The sequence below is a fragment of the Manis javanica genome, chromosome 15 (genome assembly GCF_040802235.1).
Source record: "Manis javanica isolate MJ-LG chromosome 15, MJ_LKY, whole genome shotgun sequence".
Lineage (NCBI taxonomy): Eukaryota > Metazoa > Chordata > Mammalia > Pholidota > Manidae > Manis > Manis javanica.
In genome coordinates this window covers 76,051,865-76,075,710 of record NC_133170.1, presented here as the reverse complement: position 1 = coordinate 76,075,710, position 23,846 = coordinate 76,051,865, and the positions used below count along the sequence as shown (strand labels likewise).

The following is a 23,846-nucleotide window of genomic DNA, read 5'->3' as shown; positions in this document are numbered from 1 at the left end:
GAGAAGTAAGAATTACTAAGATGACTTGGCTAGGAAGTCGGGGAGCTGGGACTTGAACCTGAGTCCCATCTGCTCGAGGGCCATTGTTTTTTTACTAACGCTGCCTCTGCGCCTCCTCCTTACTCCAAGAAATAGGGACGAGGAGGATTCTGGGAGATGTTTTGGTGCCATCTCAAGCCCTTTAAGAAACACTGGGAATGGTAGCTCCAGCATTGCCCTGTGCCCAGGGTATAGGTGGCAACTCTGCCTCTCTCTGTCTGTCCTCTGCATCTATGTCTCCTTCCCCACCCTTGTCTGCTGGGGATCTTGCTCCCCCATCCCCAGCTCTTGGGTCCTATGCATGGCCTATCCCCCAACCCAGTGTCCCTGTGGGTGCATTTGTCTTCCCTGGGCCATGCCCAGAGGGCATCCCCTGCATCTTCCTAAGCTGTTTTATGTTTCATTTTAGAATTCCGTGTAGAGCGGACCCCTCTCCCGAACGCCCCAGTCCTCCCCGAGCTTACAGGTCAGTCGCTCAGATTTCATACACCTCACAGGCCACATGGGGAGAAAGAGAAGGACCCAGGGACCCTCCCGGGGAAAGCTAGCAGGACCCTTTTCTCCTGCCCGCCCAGCTGTGGGGATATAGCAGACTGCCTGGGCATTGGCCAGTCTGTGTAGCTCTATGGCCTGGCCCTTAAGGGTGGGACATGGGGCCAAGCCCAGCAGATGGAGGCAAAGTCACTCATTCATCCATTTAGCAAATATTTATTTAGCACCTTCCACGTGTCAGGCACCATGTAGGTTCTGGGATCCAGCGGTGAAGAAACAAGGGTCTCAGACTCAGAGCAGAGTGGGCTGGGTGGGGACTTGGGCAAACTGGAGGGAGCATGTCTGCACTTCCTGCCAGCAAACCCTTGCCAGGAGGGGATGCAGGTCAGTACTTTCAGTCTCATTTTCCAAGAGAAGCCAGACACCCAGCGCTTGCTTTCAGATGAAATTTTCAAATGTTGGCAACAAATTCCAAATTTTTAAAAACCACTGCAGGCCAAGCGAAACATGTTAGAGGGCTAACCCCAGTCCTCAGGCTGCCCACTGGCAACCTCTGGGCAAGTGGGATGAAGGGGTTGGCCATCAGGAGCCATTTTTGCAGCTGAAGCTTTCACTTGGGCCAATCAGCTCAGCTCCGAAGGGCGGTGCCTGTGTAGACAGGTGGGCTGCAAGGGGTTTTTTTCTCTCTTCAACCTGCTTCTCCCCACCCCTCACCCCAGACTCTCCCCCCCAAACCTGGCCATGTGTGGAGGACGTGAGCATGGATGCTGCTTTAGATGAGACCTTCCTTCCAAGGGGTGCTCAAGGGTCCCTCCAGATGGGGCAAAAACATGGGTTGGAGAAGGGGAGGGAGTCCTGGAGGCGAGGTGATAGAGGCTTTTTTCTGAGCAGAGTGAGGATTTGAGCAGCAGTGGGGGATGCACAAGGGGAGTCTTGTCTACTCCTTTGAGAACTCTGTGTTGAGGACCTACTGTGTGGGATGCTGTGCCAGGCCCTGGGGGGCAGAGCGGAGGCAAAGACAGAACCAGGACCTGCTTTCAGTAGAACTTGCCAGCCTGCAGAGAGAAACAAATTCTTATTATACAAACAAGTAATTCGTTACAGTTGTGATAAGCACTTGCTCACTGACTTTGCTTCATGGAAATGCCTAAATGGACCAAAACCAGACCTAAGAGCCCAGCCTCTGCCCCTAACGAACTGAGAGAAGAAATGTTCCCTCTGCAAACATGTTGGCAGGGGAGGAAGTCTACCCTGGAATCCTGGGGTCTGAACTTTTCTCTTACCTTCAGGAGATGTGGGTGAAACACACATAATATCCAAGAGATATTTATTGTGCCAAATGCTGTTCCAGGCAGTAGGGATATAGCAGTGAGTGAGGGAGGGTCCCTGCCCCCTTAGGGGAAGGAGACAGCAATAAACAAGTAAACAAATAAATACGATGCTTTCAGAAGGTGAGAAATTCCACCATGAAAATAAAACAGGGAGGTGTGCTGAGGTGTTAGGATAGGGGACAAGGAGGCTGGTTTAGCAATGATGGTCAAGGAAGGAAGGCTTCTCAGAGGAGAAGTCCAATTGAGAAAGAGCCGACAGTATGAAGCTCTTAGGCAAGGTCCTCCATGGTGCAGGAACCACGCTTTCCTAGACTTTAATCCCCCAGCCCAGTGGTCTTGCCAAGGATTTTCAGGGGCCTTTTCGGGGTCCCTTGCCCCAGGTTGGGTTCCGTTTCAGGATAAGGGTTACCAAAACAGCCCTGGGGGACGCATCTTGGGATGAGAGGCTGGTGTTCCTAAAGGCAGATGCCGACGAGACACTGGCTTTAGCGGAGTGGTAGCTTCCCAGGGGCTGCAACGGCGAGACCAAGCAGGGGGCGGAGCTGCCCACCATCCTCCAGCCCGAGGGAGCTCCGGGCTCAAGCCCCCAGGTTCTTAAAGCAGAGGTCCTTCTACTCCTTCAGGCAACACTTAGGAAACACCCCCTGTGTACAAGGCAGGGTGCTAGGCACTGTGGAAGTGAGGCTGGAGGCAGATGCAGACAAGGATGAAGGATCCCTGTGCCTGAAGAGCAGCAGATCAGAGGATAGGGTCGAGGGAATTGGGGGCAGGGAAAGGTCATTTCTGGCCGGGTGGTAGTTGGGGACCCCGAGGCAGGGAATTGGGGGCCTACAGTGGAGGGCGTGCTCTCAGGAGAAGGGAAGTGAGGGAAACAGGACAGGCAGCAGAGGGAGCAACAGGCAGCTGGGGCCTCCAGCCTGATCCCACAGGGACTCGGGGGCATGCACTGCACCCCAGATCATCCCACCTTGAGGCAACAGGCCTGGCTTTCTGTATCCGGTGTCAGCCAGTCTCTGGCTGCACTGGGCCTGGGTTGGGATGAGGGACGTAAATTCCGGAATACCTCTGGGCCCCTGTTCAGCCGAGGGCACTCTTGGGAGAAGGGGGCAGTGCTCAGAGCAGCTCAAGGTGGGGCACCCCGCTCCCATCCTCTGAGTTTGGGTTGTTCAAGTGTGTCTCTTGAGTTAAGGGGACAACAGAGGCTGAGCCAATCACTAGGAAAGCCTCCTTTCTCCTGCCTTTCTCCATCCATCTGGTGGGTCAGGGCATGGATGGCAGCCCCAGAGAGCCCTCTGTGCCTTGGCCCTGGGGCTGCACTGAGCCCCTTGAGGTGGGTAAGGCTGGAGAGGCTCTGCCCGAGGGGCCTCCTTCATCCGCCTCTGTCCCCTGATGGCCCTGCTGAAGTGCCGTGCTTTCCTTTCAGCCATTCCTCTCACTGCTTATGGACCAATGGCGGCGGCGGCGGCTGCAGCAGCTGTGGTTCGAGGGACCGGTGAGGCCTTTCAGGGTGCAGGCAGCAGGGAAGGGGTGCAGGGGGTGGAGAAGCCCAGAGGGGAGGCGAGGTAGCCACTGCCACCCCTGTCCATTTATTTCTCACCCCTTTTATTTTTTCACTCACTCAACAAGTACTCATTGAGCACCTGCAAGCAGGCCACAGAGGAGACTGATGTGGTCTCTGCCCTCCAGGCCTAACAGGCTGGTGGGGGTCATTGTGTACTGAAATGGCAATAATTCTGAAGGCTCATACTGCTCCACCAGGGGAAGCCAGATACCAGAGGAGCTCTCAGCCAGGGCCTCTTGGGAAGTCTTCCCGGAGGAAGGGCCTTTTAACTTCCAACTTAAAAGCGAAGAAGAGGAAAAGTGTTCCCAGCAGAAGGAATAGCATATGCAAAGGCTTGGAGGCCAGTTAGCTTGGGTAGAGTGCGGGAGTGGGGAGTGCAGGGAAGGAGGCAGGAGGAACAAGGTCCTTCATGACATGTTAAGCAGCGGAGTGGCGTCTATTGTAGAAGATGCACTCAGCTGCAGCGAGGGAAAGATTTGAAAGGGCTCAAGAATGGAGACCTAGAGATCAGGTGGCTGAGTGGTCAGACGAGATGATGGGGGCCTGGACTAGGGCTGGGTGGGCGTGGACTCGGCAAGGTCTCCAGGAGGTGGACTCAAAGGCCCTTCTGGGAAGTGGGGGTGAAGGAGAGGAAGGGTCGAGGTCAGGGTGGGTGGAACAGGTTTGAGGGGGTGCCGTGGGGCAGCAGTGGGCGCCGGGGCTATCACTGTCTTCTTTCTGGGTTGCCAGGCTCTCACCCCTGGACGATGGCTCCCCCTCCAGGTTCAACTCCCAGCCGCACAGGGGGCTTCCTGGGGACCACCAGCCCCGGCCCCATGGCTGAGCTCTATGGGGCAGCCAACCAGGACTCGGGGGTCAGCAGTTACATCAGTGCTGCCAGCCCCGCCCCCAGCACCGGCTTCGGCCACAGCCTTGGGGTGAGTGCCTGGTCCTGGAGGACCCTGAAGTTGGAGGAGGGAGAGGCCTGGTCTGTCTTCAGGGGCAGAAGGAAGCTGAGGCATGATGGATGGAGAAAGAGTGTCGCCAAGTGGGGATTATCATTCATTCAGTGGGCATTTAATGATCACCCTCTGTATGCCAGGCATTAGATGGGCTCTGGGGGTATTATACAAACAAGACTCACCATTTCTGCCCACATGGAGGCTAGATTCTGGCTCAGGGGTGCCCTGATTTAACCAAGGTAAGGGTTATGTGTGGTTCTCCAGGTCCTATCCTGGGGAATCTTTCAATGGGTCTGCAGTGGGGGTGATATGGGCAGGCCTGAAGAAGCGTGTGTGCCCCCCCAGATTCCCTGAGGTAGAGGGAAGGGCCCCTGGCTTTCTTGGGTTCCCTCAGGAATCTAGGAGTCAAATTCTTTTCTTCCAGGGCCCCTTGATTGCCACAGCTTTCACCAATGGGTACCACTGAAGCAGGATACAGGTGGCAGGAGGTGAGGAGGTGGGCTGGTGCTTTGGGTAGAGGTGGCACTAGGGAGGCTGGTTCTGGGTTGCCCAGTCTGGGACATAGACGCCATCCCTGCAAACACAGAGCTCACAGTCCTGGGAGTCACGGTGGGGACAGACCTTCATACCAGCAGTGGTCAACGAAAATGAAAAGCTGTGCAACCTGCCACATAAAATACGTCAATGGAAACAATGAGGCAGCACATGTCACCTGTCAGGCAAAGACTTTTTCAGATTGTTAACGTCCAGCATTGATAAAGGTTTAGGGGAAACAGCGTGTAAATTGACTCAGAGTTTCCAAAGGACACACTGACAGTGTTTATCAGATTTTAAACATTTGTGCCCTTGGCCCAATGATTCCACTTCCAGGCATTTATTTTAAAAGTTTCAAATAACTGAAATGACCATTCACAGGAAAGTGATTAAGTAAATTAGAGTACATGCATGCAGTGGAATATTACACAGCAGTTAAAACAGGGTATTATCAACATACATACATATACAGAGAGCAAGAGATAGATAACTCTACACAGTCATGATGGTGGGTACTGTGTGACCCCATGGCATTTTGTTCATTCATTCATTCATTCAAACAGCTATTTATTGAGTACTTTTCCAGGAAAGAGGGATGTAGAGTTGACCCCCGAACAACCCGGGTTTGAACTGTGCAGGTCCACTTATAAGCAGATTTTGTTCAATAAATACAGTGCAGTACTGGAAAATGTATTTCCTTTTCCTTATATTTGCTTAATATTTTCTTCTCTCTTGCTTACTTTATTGTAAGAATACAGTTGAAAATACACGTACAAAATATGTGTTAATTGACTATGTTATCAGTAAGGCTTCCAATCAGTGGTAGGCTATTAATAGTTAAGTTTGGGGCAGTCAAAAGTTACACTGGGGTTTTCCATTGCATGGAGGTGGGTGTCAAGGCCCCTAGCCCACCCACTCCCTATTGTTCAGGGGTCAGCTATGTAAGAGGGACAAGGGCCCTCTCTCATTCCACAGACAATAATGAAGTGAAAAATGAGATAATTCCAAATTGTGTGGGAGGGGGCTACTTTGGATTAGGGAGTCACAGAAGACACCTCTGAGGAACGGACACTTGAATAAATCCAGCCATTCCAAATCCAGCAAGTGTGGGAACAAAGCCCTTCCAGGAAGGCATTAGGGAAGGGGCCTTATGTGAGGGCATTGCCATCGCGTGCTGTGGGGGCCCCCAAGAGACGGGGCAAGGGCAGGACACCAGGGCCCCCAGAGCCTCCTGCTGTGTTCCAGCACCCCAGCCTGTGGCCGACTGAGGACCAGGAGTGAGCCAGTGAGGGGACGGACACCTCAGCCGCAGCCGTCGTCTCCTCTCCTGCAGCAACTCGAACCGCTTCTGCAGGCCCCCCCCCCCCGGGCCCAGCGCCTGCCCTGCTGCCTCTGGACAACGTCCGGCTCCCCTACTAACCTCCCACACTTCCACCCTTCGCCCCTCACCTGCCCTCTCCTGCCCGCTTTTATTTATTTTGGATTAGCCGGTTGCCCACCCTACCTCCCCTCTTGGGTCTGTGCCCCTACCTCCCTGTCGCGCCCCCATAGGACCCCGACCCGAAGAAGGCTTTTGTATTTGTGCATAGCTAGAGTGAGGGCGGAGGGCGCCTGCCACAGGACGCAGCCCCAACCCTTGTTTTTTATTTTGATTTTTCCTTTCCTCTTCCGTTTTTTTGTTTTTTTTAAAGAACTGTTTTTTAAACTATTTCTAGGTTTGTGAATGTGAAGTCCCAGGCCGCAGGGGGCAAGGGGCCAGGTGCCCCCCACCAGCTGAGAACAAAATGTCTATGTGGGTGTGGACCCCTGGCCACCTCCCTCCAGCCCTGGAGAGGAGGACAGGGCTGAGTAGGGCCAGGCCAAGCCCCTGGACCATCCTGTCCTGTATCATATGTAAATACTGTGAGGCGAAGCCCCCACCTCTCTCTCAGACCCCTTGGGGGTGAGGGCATTGCCTGACCCCACCTGGCAAAGGTCTCCCCCACTCCCCCATTTCTGTCTCCTCCTCAGACACCGTTACTGTAAGCTTGCAGGCCTCAACTGTGGCTGAGGCAGGCCCGCTCTCAGGCCTTGGGCCTGCTCACCCCAAAAACCCACTGTGGGGGCAAGGGGGGAGGCAAAGAGCAGGGCTCGCCCAGAGCCACTGCTGGAAAGAAATTAACTCTCTAAAGGTCTCCCCCAGCCCCCGGCCTAGGCTGGGCCTTCATGTTTTCTGCTCTGAGCCCTGCCATGAGTGGGCATCAGGGGGCACTTTGGGAAGGGGCGGACCCCAGGGGAAAGCAAAGGGCTTCTCAGGGAACCCCACATTCTCTCACTGAAGTTTCCCACCGGGTTGGTCCCATGGCCAAAGCCCCTTGGCAGCTCCCTACCCCCAAGTCCCCTTCAAAGGGTCTGACTTCATGAACTGAGTGACCTGGCTGGCGTGGCAGGGCTGAGGCCCACCTGCTGTCATCCTGTTTCCTTCCCCTTCTCCCCCAGATCTGAGGCTGGGGACCTAAGCTCCCTTCTGCATCACAGTCCCCCACCCCTTAAAACCCCCTTTGGAGAGTTAATTGTCTGAGGTGCTTAACCTATTAGCCCTGAGAACACAAAGCAATAATCTTTGTTACTGAGATACGCGGCTGTTCGTGGTGTTTTTTTTTTTTTTGATGTTTCCTAATAAAAGAGAAGCTGCATTTTATTGGGTTTTATTTTTAATTTTTTACACGTTTGAGCTGAGTCAGGAGAGACTTAGCTTCCCTCTCCTCCCCTTCCTGTGACTCCCACTCCCACCCCAGGGGACCCAACCATGGCTCAGGGCCCTGGAATTCTGTTTTCTGATTTGTTTGGGGAATTTTTTTAAAAGATGTTACACGGTGTTTCGAAGCCGGCAAGTTACCACCCTCTGGTGTCTCTTCTCTCCACATCTGTAACTTCTTTTTCCAGGTTTTATTTTCAGTTTTAAATTCCTAATAAATTATTTGAAAATGGTGCCGGGCTTGTGTCTTGTGTCTCCACCTGTGCATTCAGATCTCCGTACCTCAATGGTACCGTTTTCCCTTCCCTTCTCTCTTCCTCCAGAATAGTCTTCACTTGATCGGCTTCCATCTCCAACTTCTTGACCAGCCTCAAAGCTTGGCACTGGTAATGGGATACCACTTCACACCTATTAGCATGGCCATTATAAAAACAAACAAAAACCATGGGAAATTACAAATGGGAGAAAATGGAACCCCTCTGCATTGCTGGTGGGATGTAAAATGGTGCAGCTATTGTGGAAAACGCTTGGGTGGTTCCTCAAAAAATTAAACATTGAATTACTATAGGACTCAGAATTTCCCTCCTAGGTATATACCAAAAGGAATTGAAAGCCGGGAGTCAAAAACAGATACTTGTACAGCAATGTTAATAGTAGCATTACTCACAACAGCTAAAATGGGGAAGCAATCCAAGTGATCAACAACAGATGAGTGGATACACATATATCCATACAGTGGAATATTATTCAGCCATAAAAAGGAAGTGCTGACCCATGCTGCAATATGGGTGAGCCTTGAAGACGTTACGATGAATGGAAGAAGCCAGATGCAAGTGGGCAAATGTGTGTATGGTTCTGCTTATATGAGGGACCTCAGATAGTCAAATTCATTGGGACAGAATGTAGATCAGACGCTCCCAGGGGCTGGGGAGGAAGAAATGGGGAGTTATTCCTTAATGGTTACAGAGTTTCTGTCTGGGATAATGAAAAAGTTTTGGAAATAGATCCTGGTGATGGTTGCACAACATGGTGAATATAATTAATGCCACTGAGTGCTACACTTAAAAATGGTACATTTTTGGTTTGCCTTTGACCCAAAAAGAATCCTAAGAAAGTAAGGTGGAGAAACCAGCTCAGCTCAGGGCAGGTATAGGTCAATGGTTAGATGTGTGTGTTCCAACACCTGGCCCCTCCCCTTCCGAGCTGACGGACATTGAACAGCTTCCCCAACCCCTGAGCCTCAGTCTTCTCACTGGTGAAAGGGGATGGTACAGAAAAGGCCACGTGTCTTAAGATTCCAAAGATAGAAAACCGGAAGGGTCTGGAAGGAGGGGGAACAGAACTAATGGTTTAGTGGTTAAGGAATTTCCTTTGGGGTGATAAAAATGTTTTGGAACAACAGGCAGTGGTTACAGAACATCGTGAAAGTCCTAAATGCCCCTGGATAGTTCGCCTTTAGAAGGTTAATTTTATTTTAGGAGAATTTCACCTCAATAAATTTAAAAAGAATGCTAGAAGTCATTCATGTGGTTGAGAATTGAACGGGAAGGTGAACAGAGGCCTCAACACCAGGCAAGGCACAACATAAGTAAGTAGCTGCTGTGCAGAGGGCAGCCCGACACCTGGAAATGCATGATCAGAGCTCAGCAGTGGCTGCTCCCATCTGAGTGGGCCCAACAGCTTGTGGTGCTCATATATGTTCAATAAATGGTCCCTTAAAACTCAAATAAAAACCACAAGATATATTACCTCACACCAGTCAGAATGGCTAATTTCAACAAGATGAGAAATACCAACCAAGTGTTGGCAAGGATTGTGGAGAAAAGGGAACCCTCGTGCATTGTTGGTGGGAATGTAAATTGGTGCTGCCACTACGGAAAGCAGTATGGAGGTTTTTCAAAAAAATTAAAAATAGAAATACCATATGACCCAGTAATTCCACTTTTGAGAATTCACCCAAAGAAAACAAAATTCACTAATTTGAAAAGATATATGCACTCCTGTATTTATTGCAGCATTATTTACAAGAGCCCAAATATGGAAGCAACCTAAATGTCCGTTAATAGATGAATGGATAAAGATGTGATACACATCTACAATGTGATATTACTCCACCATTGAATGAAAATTTTGCCATTTGGGACAACATGGATGGACCTAGAAGGTACTATGCTAAGTGATATAATTCAGACAGAGAAGACAAATACCATACAATTTCACTTACATGTGGAATCTAAAAAACAGAACAAATGAACAAAGAAAACAGAAATCAACCCACAGACACAGAACAAACTGGTGGTTGCCAAAGGGGAGGGGGCAGAGGAGGATGGGTGCATAGGTTAAGGAGAAAAAATTAGAATGTTTGGTATCTTCATCTGGATGATGGTTACATGAGTGTATACACATGTCAAACTTCATTGAACTGTACACTAAGGTTTGTGCACTTTATTGCATGTACCTCAATTAAAAAAAATTAATAATGATGCTGGGAAAACTGGATATCCACCTACAAAAAATGAAGCTGGACCCTTCTCTTACACCATCTACAAAAATTAGCTCAAAGTGGATTAAAGACCTGAAACTCCTGAAGAAAATGGGGAAAGCTTCATGGCATCAGGGTTGGTAATGATTTCTTGGGTACCAAGCCAAAAGCACAAGCAACAAAAGCAAAAATAGACAAATGGGACACATTGGACCTAAAAACTTTTGTGCAACAAGGAACACAAAGTGAAAAGCACCCTACCGAATGGAAGAAAAAATTTGTAAATCATCTGATAAGAAGTTAATATGCAGAATATATAAAGAACTGCTTCTCAGGATGGATGAGGGAGGCCGAGAATGGATGCTATGAGAACCAATAGGAGAGTCTCATGAAACCCAGATGCTGAGGATGATGGCTTTGGGTGTGGGAAAAGGTTTTGAGACGTTGGTATACTGCCTCAATTTGCCCATCTGTCATAGCACCCTATCATTGGCCAGCCTGTGTAAAGCTCTTAGTGTCATTCCTGGCCCAGCAGTCCAGGGAGGCTACTGATGCTGTTCTTATTACTGTTGTTATTATTATTATTATTACTGAAGAGAGCCCTGGGCCAAGAGGTAGGTGCACACAGGTTCAAATCCTATCTCCACTACTTTATGGCTGTGTGACTTTGAGCAAGTTACTTAAGCTCTCTGATCCTGTTTCATCATCTGTAAAAAGGGGCAGAGGATGACAATAACTCCTAGAAAAAAATGTAATATGTTTTGAAGTCAGAAGATTATTGTTAGGCTGAAAAACAATACACATAGAGCCTGTAGCTCAGGGCCAGACATACAGAAGCACTCCATAAATGGTAGCTGGTGGCTGCTTTTAACATTTCCTGGAAGCAGGAGCCCTGGCAGGTGTGACCTTGCTGGAGTGTGGGTATGCCGTCACCTGAAGAAGCCAACAAGCTATCCTTACATGTTTTTTCCACTGGAGAGTGTTTTCCAGCCAGGCTGGGTGGGAGAAGCTGTGCTGTGCACACCTGTGCATGAACCTGGGCAGCAGTACAAAGTATAGGGACTTGATGGACTACCCAGTGCCTGCTGGGTCTATTCATCTGCCAGCTCTGTATTCCCAGGGGAGATTTGGATTGTCACAGTTAGCACATCTCCTGCCAGGAGGAGAGGGTTCTAGAAGGGGTTCGACCCCTGCCCCACCAGGTGCTTTGCCTAGGCCCCTGCACAAAATGCACATGGGAATTTATCCAGCCTGCCTTGTGGAAGGCCTCCAGCTGGCTGGGAGAGGGAAGAGGAGGGAAGTAAACAGGGCTAAGTCTCCTTCTGGGAGCTTTCGGCACTCCCACCCATGACTACGATTCCCTGCCATGAGGTGATACTGTAATATCATAAGCACTGACTCCAACTCACATCTTGGTCCTGCTGTGTGACACTGGGGCAGTCCCTTAACCTCTCTGGGCCTCAGTGGTCTTCTCTGTAAAATGGAGTTTGTAATTGGCTCCACCTCCAGGGTTTGTGCTAGGTTCTTAGCATGCGACCTGGAATAGAGTCAGCACTCAGTAATGGTAGTTAATATTATTAGCCTTAGAGGATTCTGTAGCACCAGCTACATCTCAGACCACTCCCAACAGGAGCAGCGCCTAGTCCTCTCTTCTGATCTGATTCTGAAGAACCCATATAAGAGGGATTTAGCATTTTGCCCTTTCCTTGGGCAGCCTTCACTCATTCTGAGTGCTGAAGTGGCAGAGCCATTCATCAGGCTGCTGTAGGGTCCTCAGCGAACCCTCCTCTCCCTCCAGAGTTCTCCCAGCTCCACCTGCCTCCTGGCTGGCGCTGAGACAGACTCTGTGACAACCTCAGCAGCACTGTCCAATAGAACTTTCTGTGATGATGGAAACATTCTATATCTACACCTTCCAGCACAGCAGCTCCCAGCTGCATGTAGCTATTGAACACTTGAAATGCAGCAAGTGGGACTGAGAAGCTGATTTTTAACATTATTTAATTGTAATGAATTTAAATAGTCACACGTGGCTAATGGCCACCATACTGGAGCAAGGTACAAGCCTCGGGCAAATATGAAGAGACAGGTGCATGAAACAAACTTGGGTCAAATGGGTTCAGAGCCAGGCCCAAGCAAATAAACCACTTCCCCTTTCTGGGCCTCAGTTTCCCTGTCTGCTTACCAAATGCTGCTTCAGTGTTTTCTCAGTAGTTGTAGGACCTTTCCTGGGGCTTCTGGACTTGGGTTGAAACAGGGAAGCCCTTCCAGATGGGTCTCTTCCTTGGCCCCAGTGCCTGGTCAAGGGAACAGAACAGAAAGAGCTGGAGTCCTGGAGTGGCTGAGCAGAGGCCACAGAGTCAGATTCAGGCCGATCGATTCTGCGCTGATACACACAACCTCACCCAGGGAGGAGGGAAATGGCTCAGTGGGAAGAAGCGGTGTGGTTCAAGTCTGGGCGTGGCCATTTCCCGCTCCGCTCCAGGATGCGCCTCAGTGTTCCCATCTGGGAAGGGGCCGAAATGCATCCCAGGACACGAGATGATTAAGCATAACATGACCATGTCATAAAAAAATGCCACTTGACCTCTGTGATGTTCCTCCCCATGACCCATAACCCACCCCCAGACTAATAATGAGAAAAACATTAGACACATTCCAATAGAGGGCCATCCTAGCAATACCTGACCAGTAGTCCTCAGAACTGCCAAGGTGTTCAACAAGGTATCTGAGAAACCGCCACAGTCAAGGAAGGCCTAAGGGGTCATGACAACTTAATATAATGTGCTATTTTGGATTGGATGACGTTTGGTAAAAACTAAGTAAACCTGAATAAGCCATGAACTTGAGTTTATTAATATTATTTTTGATAATAATAATATATCAATAGTGGTTCATTAATCTTAACAAATGTACCATACCAATGTAAGATATTAATAATAGGCAATAGGATGGGGGAGGCAAGAGGGTATGTGGGAACTCTCTGCTTGAGAAAAATAAATAAATGAATAGAAAAATAAAACAACAGGGCCTCCCTAACTCACAGGTGTTGTAGAGATCATGAGAACTCAACAGGAGAACACTCAGTAAATCAGTTATAAATGATAAAAAAAATCAAATTACATATTAGGTGAAATATCCAGAATATGTAAATCTGTAGAGACAGAGAGCAGATAAGTGGTTAGCCAGGGGCTGAGGGGAGTGATTCTGACGGGCACATGGTTTCCTCTGGGGAGGATGAAAATGCTCTGGAACTAAAGATGATGGTTGCACAACACTGTGAATGCACTAAATGCCACTGAATTTTTCTTTAAAATAGATGACTTTATGCTATGTGAACTTCACTTAAAAATGTCAGATAGACATTTGACATGACAGTTCTAAAACCTCGTTTATTCTACAAGTCAGATTCAAGCCTTTGGAACTTCAAAGCCCAGGGTTTTCTTACAAATCCACACTGGGGAGTGGGGGAGGGGAGTGGTATGGGTGTGGGAAAAAAATAAAACATGTGCCTTAAAATCATAAGGTTGAGCCCCTGCTCTGCCATTTACTAGCTGTGTGACCTCAAGCAAGTTACTCCATCTCTCTGAACTTGTTTCCCCATCTGCAAAGGGCAAGATTGATAGGACTATTCAATGAGACCCTCAGCTCAGACCCAGGTGCATGAAAAGACATGGAGGCAGCAGTCCCTTCCCTCCTGTCCCCCTCCTCCCAATTGTTCAGTGGAACTGATGGCTTTGCCACACCTCCCCCATCAATTATGAAGCTTGGCTGAGTGCAAAGGGGTAGGGGTGAGGGTCAAGATTCCAAGAGGTGCCAACTCCAGAAATAATCCCTTCCATTAAAAAGTGCAGATGATCCTAAAGCAATCTACAGATTCGATGCAATTCCTATCAAAATACCCACCACATTCTTCAATGAACTAGAGAAAATCATTCTAAAATTCATATGGAACCACAAAAGACCCCAAATAGCCAAAGCAATCCTGAGAAGGAAGAATAAAGCAGGGGGGATTTTGCTCCCCGACTTCAAGCTCTACTACAAAGCCACAATAATCAAGATAATTTGGTGCTGGCACAAGAACAGAGCCATAGATGAATGGAATAGAATAGAGGGTCAAGATATAAGCCCACACATATATGGCCAATTAATATATGATAAAGGAGCCATGGATATACAATGAGGAAATGACAGCCTCTTCAACAACTGGTTTTGGAACTGGTTACTGTCTAACTCCATACAGAAAAGTAAACTCAAAATAGATCTAAGACATGAATGTAAGTCATGAAACCATAAAACTCTTAGAAGAAAACATAGGCAAAACTCTCTTGAATATAAACATGAGCAACTTTTTCATGAGCATATCTCCCTGGGCAAGGGAAACAAAAGCAAAAATGAACACATGAGACCACATCATGCTAAAAAACCTTTTGTACAGCAAAGGACCCCATCAGTACAACAAAAAGGCATCCTACAGTATGGGAGAATATATTCATAAATGACAGATTTGATAAAGGGTTGACATCCAAAATATATAAAGAGCTCACATACCTCAACACCCAAAAAGCAAATAACCCGATGAAAAAATGGGCAGAGGAGCTGAACAGACACTTCTCCAATGAAGAATTTCAGATGGCCAACAGGCACATGAAAAGATGCTCCACATTGTTAATCATCAGAGAAATGCAAATTAATACCACATGAGATATCACCTCATACCAGTTAGGATGGCCAACATCCAAAAGACAAGCAACAACAAATGCTGGCAAGGATGTGGAAAAAGGGGAACCCTCCTACACTGCTGGTGGGAATGTAAATTAGTTAACCACTGTGGAAAGCAGTATGGAGGTTCCTCAAAAAAGTAAAAATAGAAATACCATTTGACCCAGGAATTCCATTCCTAGGAATTTACCCTAAGAAAACAGGATCACAGATTCAAAAAGATATATGCACCCCTATGTTTATTGCAGCACTATTGACAATAGCCAAGAAATGGAAGCAACCTAAGTATCCATCAGTAGATGAATGGATAAAGAAGATGTGGTACATATACACAATGGAATATTGTTCAGCCATAAGAAGAAAACAAATCCTACCATTTACAACAACATGGATGGAGCTAGAGGGTATTATGCTCAGTGAAATAAGCCAGGTGGAGAAAGGTAAGTACCAAGTGATTTCACTCATCTGTGAAGTATAACAACAAAGCAAAAACTGAAGGAACAAAATAGCAGCAGACTCACAGAACCCAAGAATGGACTAGTGGTTACCAAAGGGAAAGGGACTGGGGAGGGTGGGTGGGAAGGGAGGGATAAGGGGATTAAGGGGTATTATGCACATAATATAGTGGGGCACGGGGAAGGAAGTATAGCACAGAGAAGACAAGTAGTGACTCTATAGCATGGACAGTGACTGTAATTGGGTATGTGGTGGGGACTTGATAATAGGGGGCAATGTAGTAACCATGTGAAACCTGAGCATAAGATTGTATATCAATGATACCTTAATATAAAAAAATGTGTAATTGATGAACTTTGGAATGATTTGCTTTAACAGTCTTAGCTTTGCTTGTATGTTTACCACTGATATATAGCAATTGTAACTTTATGTTATGATTTTCCTTTTGATATATATATTAAATGACATATTTATGCATAATAAATTAAGAGATCGACAAAGAATAACATAAAAAACGTGCAGATGACATATACATATACTACTTCCATTGGCCCCTTCCTGGCAAGGTTTGCTTATTTATTGGTCAAGGTTATTCTTGAAGCAGGCAAATTCAAGGCCAACCCGAAGTGGGCTGGGAACAAAACAAACACTCCAGCCTTATCTTGAGGCCATGGGACTATAAGTAGGGAGGTGATAGGTGGCTTTAGTCCTTTCTCTTGCTCACCAACTTGACAAACAGAATGAAACTCCTTATTCTGACTGCTCTGCTCACAGGTAAGCCAGTCTCCCCAGCTCCATCCCGTTCGTGTGCTAAGATCTCCTCTGGAATGGGGGCCACAGGTCACAGGGCTGGCCAGACCTGAAGCCTTTATTCAGGGCTCTCCTTGGACCTTAACAGCTCCTGTACTGGTGTTCCCTCAATCTTCCTGTGGCTAGCACCTTTTCAACCTTCAGGTCTGAGCCTAGATGACCCCTCACAGAAAGGCTTACTCTGCCCTCCCAAGCTAGGTGAGGCCTCTCTCCCTTCTGTCTACCATATTGCCTTGTACTGTATCTCCCAGCACCTGCCTTTGCCTGCAATTTGTATCTAGTTGATTCCTTTCCTTTTTCATCTGCCATCCACCCTGAAGCATGGGCTCCATGAGAGCAGGAATAGCGCTCATTTGCAGTTTATTGAATGAATTAATGGAATCAGATACATTGGAATTCAAATCCCACCTCATTCATCCATTGTCCATTCGTTCACTCAACATGGATACCTCCAGGGTACCAGGCTCTGGGCTGAGACTGGGGACTCAGAGATGAATGAGCCATGGTCCCCGTCCAAGGAACACACATGAACAACAGCTTTGTGCAGGTCTGTTCCTATGCAAAGAGTACAGCTGGCTGAATCAGAGAGAGAAAACAGGGATACAGAAGGACAGGGTCTGGAGATGGGCCAAGGTAGACAGGTCACCAAAGAGGCTGAGCATGGGGTAGGATGGTCAGCTGCCACCCTTCCTTTGATCTGGGGCTTAAGGACATGGAGCAGCTCCAATGTGCACAGCGGATCAAGGAAAGAAAGGGGAAGGCATGGGGCAAAGAGATGATGCTGGTGGCCAATTGAGCAGGATGCCACAGTCATTTAATGCCATCTTCTCTTTAGGGCATCAAATCTCACACGGTGGGGCTCTGCAAAGGAGATGAAAGGGCTTCCTCGAGTCTGCTGAGCCATGCCTTGTTCTTGGTTCAGGCAAACACTCATCGAAAGGCAGACTTTTTAAACTTATTCAGTAGATATTTATTGAGCACCTACTATGTGCCAGGTACTTTCTTTAATTCACTTGTTTGGTTATTTCATGTATTTTACTCATCATAAGTTTATTTGAGCACCTACTATGTGTCAGGCCCAATGTCAGGCCCTGTGGGATGAAAGGTCAGAGGCTGGTCCTTGACTTTATCGTCCTATGAAAGGTCCTATGATTACAGTCCTAATCAGTAGGTGGATACAGATTGTAAGAGGTATTATGAAGCAAAGAATATGAAGAAAAGTGACAGCAAAGGAGCCACTTAGTTTGGGTGGCCAGGAAAAGCCTTTTTGAGGAAGTGGTATTAAACAGAGATCTTCCAGCCTTTTGGAAAGTGAGATGACAAGTGTATCAGGCAGAGGGAATAGTAGGTGTGTGGACCATGAGGCAGAAAAGAGGTTGTCTGCTGAAGGTAGGAGGGCACACAGGTCACTTTATTATTTCTTAAATTCCTGTCCTACCTCAACCCTGTGAGTCCCCACCCAACTCTCCAATTTGATTCCCCTTCCCTTGTCCAATTTTTCCACCCTCTAACACAATATCCAATTTCCTTATGTATTACGTTTCTTGTTTATTGTCTTTCTCCTCTACTAGACTGTAAGCTCAATTATGTTACAGAAATTTTATTTGTTCAGTGATACATCTCGAGCTCCTAGGACAGATTCTGGCTCATGATAGATGCCCAGTAAATATTTGCTGGATAAATAATGCAGATCCCATTGAAAACATGTTCCCACAAAAACTAGTACACAAACGTTAAACGTGGCACTATTCATAAGAGCCAAAAAGTATAAATAACCCAAATGTCCATCAAGTGATGAATGAATAAACAAAATGTGGTCTATCCATATGGTGGAATATTATTTACTTATAAAAAGGAATGAGGTACTGATACATACAACAGTGGATGAGTTTAAAAAACATGATGCTAAGTGAAAGAAGCCAGTTACAAAAAGCCACATATTGTATAACTGCATTTCCACGAAGTGCTCAGAATAGTCCTTAGAAACAGAAAGCAGATTTCTGTTTGCCAGAGGGAAGGGGAGGAAAAGGGAATGATTGATAATGGGTACAGGGTATTCTTTGGGGGTTGATGAAAATGATCTGGAATTAATGGTGACAGTCGCAACACAACTCTGTGAATATAATAAAACCAGTGAATTGTACATCTGAAGTGGTCAAATGGTGAATTTTATCTCAATAAAAACAGCGTTTTTTAAAAAGTGTTCATTTAAAAAATTCCTACTCACTTGACCAGGTTCCTTGTCCAGCTCTCTCCCCAGACGGGAGCTGCCAGGAGCTCGGGGAGGCGGGGGAGGCTGGGGCAGCGGAGAGTCTGAGAGCTGGCAGGAGTGGGGCTCTCGGGCGCTGGCAGAGCTGATGAGGATGAAGTTGAACTCTAGCTGTCTTCTTGTAGTGGGCGCTGCCCAGAGCAGCGTCAGCCCGCGGGCAGTGTGGCAGTTCCGCAGCATGATCAAGTGCACGATCCCCGAAAGCGACCCCCTGAAGGATTACAACAACTACGGCTGCTACTGCGGGCTTGGTGGGTCGGGCCAGCCTGTTGATGAACTGGACAGGTGAGTAATGGATCTCCTGGGAGAGTGGGGTGGAGGGTGAGCACAAGCCGGGGATCTCACGAGAAGGGATTTGCACATTTGCTAAGGCTAACACCTTTTCACCATTTGTCTTTGAAAGAAATGTGTTCCAAGGAGAACCTGAAACCAGGGCTCCGGATTCGGGCTGGAAAGCGAAGGTCGGAGGTGTGAAGCAGTGGGTGCTTCTGCCCTCTAGTGGCCGAACATTACAACACAAAACACCACGGCTATTCAATCGCCGCCATCTAGCAATAATTAGAACTATCACGGCATCGTCAGAATATATGATTGTACTGTATTCCTGCAACCATTTTTATATCGCCTTTAATAAATATGATAAAAGGACTTAAACATCTCAAGCTACAAGACCCAGTATCTCCCAGAGCATGTCAGCTAAATCATCCCCACCTGTTTCTGAGAGAGCAGGTGCAGGTTGCCCAGCTGTCCTGCTGCCCTGGCCCTGCTCCTGCCTCAGCTCTGTCCCTCCCCCTCTCCAGGTGCTGCCAGACCCACGATAAGTGCTACTCACAAGCCAAGAAACTGGACAGCTGTACATTCCTCCTAGACAACCCCTACACCAAAACCTATTCATATTCATGCTCTGGCTCTGAGATCACCTGCAACAGTAAGTTGACCCCATGTTGGCTTATAGGCCCTGGGCAGGCATGGGGGGATGGAATAATAGTAACGATAGCCACCATACTAAACTGATCATTTTCTTGGTGCCAGGCAGTATCTCCTTTAACCCTTGCAACAACACTATGGGATAGGTACTATTATTACCCCCATTTTACAGCTAAGGCAACCAAGGCTCAGAAGCTGAGCCAATTATTCAAGGACACACAGGTGTTTGGCTCTCTCACAGGTCTGTATGACTCCAAAGCCACTTCTCTTAACTGCCATGCTATACTGCTTCATTATTTCATTTTTAAAAAACTTAGAACTAGCATTTATTAGGTACTTAGTACATGCCAGGTACAAGGCTAGGCGACTATATGAGAGGTTTTATTAGCCCCACTTTACAGGTGGAGGCTCAAAAATAGTCACTCGCCCCAAATCAAACAGCTTGTAAGTGGTAGGGCTGGTATTTGAACTCAGTTTCTTCTGATTTCAAAGGATCTGGTCTTAACCACTAAGTGAAGTGCTCATGGGGAGTGCTAAGTTATGTCCCTCCACAAATGTGGTCCTGAAAAGCAGACAATTCAGAGAGGTGAAGGGTATTGTCATGCTAGGCCAGCATTCTGGATTTTCATTGCCCTCCACTTTGTGGACCTTACAGACAGGCCCCACTTTTCAAAACTGTAACATATTGGAAGGAACATAATTCAAACCCAAAAGTGCTATGAAAAAAATTACCCAAAATCCCACCATCCTAAAAAATAAACAGTTCACCCCTCCCTCCATGTTCCCTTTCGCCCTTATCCTTGAAACAAGGTTTATATAATTTTCATCATCTACTAGGCATGCACCCAACCCCAAGCCCTGTGTTCCTCCTGCATGAAACTTCCCACCATCTGCTTGGGTCACTCCCTCATTCCAGGCCCTTCTTCAGCTGTCACTTCTCGGTTGAGCCTCATCATGTTCTTTTAAATCACACATGTACTTCTGTCTATCTAGCATTCTCTATTTTCTGCTGCTGCTTTATCTTCACCACAGAATTTCTCAACAGCTGATATATTTATGCTATTTCTTCATTTCCTATCTCTCCAATAGAAAGTGTGATCTGTAGGAACAGGGATTGTTATTTGTTTTCTTCACTGCTATCTCCCCCGAATCTAGACCAGTACCTGGCAGGCAGTAGTTATTCAGTAAGTATATGATGAATTCATAGTCTAGATACAATCTTGCATTATGCTTTTTCACACTTATTACGTTTTGACAATTTTTCCTAGTGGCTCAGAGTCTTCATTGCTACTGTTATGTAATTGCTGTATAACATGGCTTAACTTGCTTCACAGTCCCCTGGTAACAGATATTTCCATTGTACTTCACTTTAGAAAGCCAAATATATGGAAACTATATTTTTGCACTACCACTTGGCCAGCAACAGTTCCTTTCTATAGATTCTGGCCTTCTTTACAAATCTGATGAAAGCTATGGACGCTCACACAAGGCAAAAAAACACACACAAATTTTTGCAAATAATTTATTTTTAATGCAGCTGCCTTCAAAGCAGGGAAAGAAGCCTACATCAGAGGGCATTCTTAGTAACAATAACTTGCTAAATAATTATCTTATTGTATATACTTTATTATCTAAGAGCTAATTTGTGCTTTAATGGCTGAGCAAGGAAAACATTTGTGATTCTTAAAAGAAAGGCTCAAAGAGGAAAGAACACTTATTTAATAAGATTATTGAAAGTAAGCAGAGACATAATTAAATTATGGATAATAAAGTTGAAATGCATTTTATTTATTTTTTTTTTGAGAGGGCATCTCTCATATTTATTGATCAAATGGTTGTTAACAACAATAAAATTCTGTATAGGGGACTCAATGCACAATCATTAATCCACCTCCAGCCTAGTTCTCAACAGTCTCCAATCTTCTGAAGCATAACGAACAAGTTCTTACATGGTGAACAAGTTCTTACGTAGTGAGTAAGTTATTACATGGTGAACAGTGCAAGGGCAGTCATATCACAGAAACTTTCGGTTTTGATCACGCATCATGAACTATAAACAATCAAGTCAGATATTATTTGTTTGATTTTTATACTTGATTTATATGTGAATCCCACATTTCCCCCTTATTATTATTATTATTATTTTTTTTTTAAATAAAATGCTGAAGTGGTAGGTAAATGCAAGATAAAGGTAGAAAACATAATTTAGTGCTGTAAGAGGGCATATGTAGATGATCAGGTCTGTGCCTATAGACTAAGTATTAATCCAAGCTAGACAAGGGCAACAAAACATCCACAGATGCAGATTTCTCTCAAAACAGGGGGGTGAGGTTCTAAGCCTCCCCTCTGTTGATCCCCAATTTCTCTCCTGATGGCCCCCCTGCGACTGTGCCTGTCTTACGTTGTTCCTCCCTTGAGGAATCTTACTGGTCTCTGGCTAACCAGTCATCTTCTAGGGCCATACAGGGAAATGTAAAGTTGGTAAGTGAGAGAGAAGCAATATTGTTTGAAAAGGTTAGCTTTTTACTTCTTTGCAGATTTATGCCCTGTGGCTTCTATGCCCAGCATTTGTCTTGAGGTATCTTTACCACTTGGAAGAATTATGATACTCTGAAATGCATTTTAAATGTTGCCTTCGTTGTTTCTTTTGGTTAAAAAAGTAAACAGGGTCAAAGTAATATAATTTCAAACTTTACAGAAATGTATGTCATGGAAAGTGAAAGGTGCCTATAATCGTACCCAAAATAACCAGTTAGGTATATAGCTCTTCAAATTTTTTTGGCATATACTAGCTATTTTATGCTTTAATAAAATACCTTAGAAATACTTACACATATATACAAACTTAATTCCTTTAAATGTCTGTAGAATATTCTATTGTAAGGATGTTCTGTAACTTGTACTTTAGAGAAATATGTAATTTAGAGAAACTGGCTTACTAAGCTTCACTAAGTTGAAATGTATATTGCTTTGCTGTCTTCAAATACATGTTTTAGGGTTTTCCATATGATTTATAATTGCCTTCCTATGTTTACCAGCTCCTTTAGGGGAGTGAAATAGGACTTTCCAAAAGGTAACTGTCACTTCTAGGATTGCCAGATAAAACAGAGGTTGCCCAGTTAAGTCTGACTTTCAGATAGACAACAAACAATTTTTTAGTCTATGTGCCAAATACTGCATTCACTGTTTATCTGAAATTCCAGTATTTTTATTTGCTTGATCTGTCAACCCTAAATTTGCACCAATGGAATGGCCACTGGATTATTCCAATTAATTCTTCCTGTCCCCAAATTATACAAACCAAGATCCACCTTGGCTCAGTCATCTCCTCTTGCTCTTTTCCAGGCAAAAACAAAGCCTGTCAGGACTTCATCTGCAACTGTGATCGCGAAGCTGCTATCTGCTTTTCAAAGGCCCCATACAACAAGGAAAACAAGAACCTGGACACCAAGTACTGTCGGAACTGAGTATCACCTCCAGAAATCATCCCTACCTGCTTCATGGCCTTCACCTTATGCTGTGCCCTCCATTAAAGCACTTTGTTGAAAGGCCTCACGTTTGGAGATTGTTTTATTCTGTCTAAGATTGCTTTATTCTATCTACTGAACATGACTTAAGTCTCTTTCTAGTCCTTTGTGAGCATTCCTTCCAGCCTTGGAAGTTGAATTAGAGGGATATTTCCAGGAATTGAGTACCATGAGACCTGAATAACCAACAATCACTGATTATGTATTCTGTGCCAGGACTGTGTCTCTACCTTATCTGGACTGTCCTATGAGGTTTTGAAACTATTAGTAAATCCCACTTTTCTAAGCTGAGGCTCAGTAGGAGACGGTCCTTGTCCGATGCTATGCATCTAGTAAGTAGCAAAGAAGAGCTCTGAACCCAGGGATCCAACAGAACACACACTCTTAACCACTACGCTACTCTGGCTGAAGCTGTGGGCTCTTGTTCAGATTAAACGAGCTTAGATGGAATGGCCATTCTGTGCATACTATGCTACAGTAGGATTGCAAGGGACTCAAAATTATGTCGCAGCCTTCAACGAACTGTAAAGGTCATAAATGTCCTTCTTCTATGGAAAGAAACTTCAAGCCCATGTTCGGATGAAAGAAATGTACAATTTTAGGAGACTGCTGCAAATTCCCATTTTGGGGGAATGGGGTGGGTTGTAAAACAAGAGAAAAACAGTCACCCGAGTACTCAATCTGGGTTCTAAAAATATCCCGTCGTAAAAAACTACCTCTTTTTTTTGTCATTACTGGGGTTGGGGAGAGAGAAAACATTAATAGAGCATCTGCTGGGTGCTTATTTCAGGAAACGCAATACCGGAAACACCGCTACAGTGGCTGGGCTGATTTAAATTCATAAATAAAACTGGAATTAGAGTAATTTGAAGTCGAGATTTTACCTTAGCATCCGCAATATCTTCACAGTGCTCATCATATTGTACAAGCTAATTAAATAATTGTTCAACGAAGGTGCAGTGTGGTGCAACGGCTGGCGGCAGTCGAGGAGCAACCACGAGGCCGTATTTACCTTTTC

The 23,846-nt window shown here is 46.1% G+C and overlaps 2 protein-coding genes and 1 long non-coding RNA gene across 10 annotated transcripts in view; 2 read left to right on the top strand and 1 right to left on the bottom strand.

The window, feature by feature from the left end:
* Window positions 1–8,025, top strand: part of MSI1 (musashi RNA binding protein 1) — a 22,554-nt gene extending 14,529 nt beyond the window's left edge. The window contains exons 11-15 of one of the 5 annotated variants that reach the window (XM_036993538.2): window positions 449–505; window positions 3,286–3,354; window positions 4,186–4,340; window positions 4,789–4,852; window positions 6,144–8,022. In XM_036993538.2, the coding sequence (XP_036849433.1) occupies window positions 449–505; window positions 3,286–3,354; window positions 4,186–4,340; window positions 4,789–4,830 (323 nt within the window). In that variant the 3' untranslated portion in view covers window positions 4,831–4,852; window positions 6,144–8,022. Of the gene's footprint in view, window positions 1–448; window positions 506–3,285; window positions 3,355–4,152; window positions 4,341–4,788; window positions 4,853–6,143 lie in introns of all 5 variants that reach the window. The other 4 variants (XM_036993537.2, XM_073222574.1, XM_036993540.2 and 1 more) reach the window with 4 other exon arrangements.
* Window positions 7,911–23,846, bottom strand: LOC108397694 (uncharacterized). Of its 4 annotated transcripts, none has more exons than XR_012125461.1 (4): window positions 23,713–23,846; window positions 12,303–12,414; window positions 11,527–11,654; window positions 7,928–8,043 (listed from the first exon to the last, which is right to left on the bottom strand). It is a non-coding gene; the product is annotated as an uncharacterized lncRNA (long non-coding RNA). The 4 variants fall into 4 exon arrangements; XR_012125460.1 differs by lacking the exon at window positions 23,713–23,846 and adding an exon at window positions 18,333–18,493; XR_012125459.1 differs by lacking the exon at window positions 11,527–11,654 and having other exon boundaries at window positions 7,911–8,043.
* PLA2G1B (phospholipase A2 group IB) lies at window positions 15,965–22,852 on the top strand. The gene is made up of 4 exons (XM_017661229.3): window positions 15,965–16,069; window positions 18,500–18,659; window positions 19,175–19,302; window positions 22,647–22,852. The coding sequence occupies exons 1-4, from the start codon at window positions 16,036–16,038 to the stop codon at window positions 22,766–22,768; spliced, it is 444 nt and encodes a 147-aa protein (XP_017516718.1). The 5' UTR covers window positions 15,965–16,035; the 3' UTR covers window positions 22,769–22,852.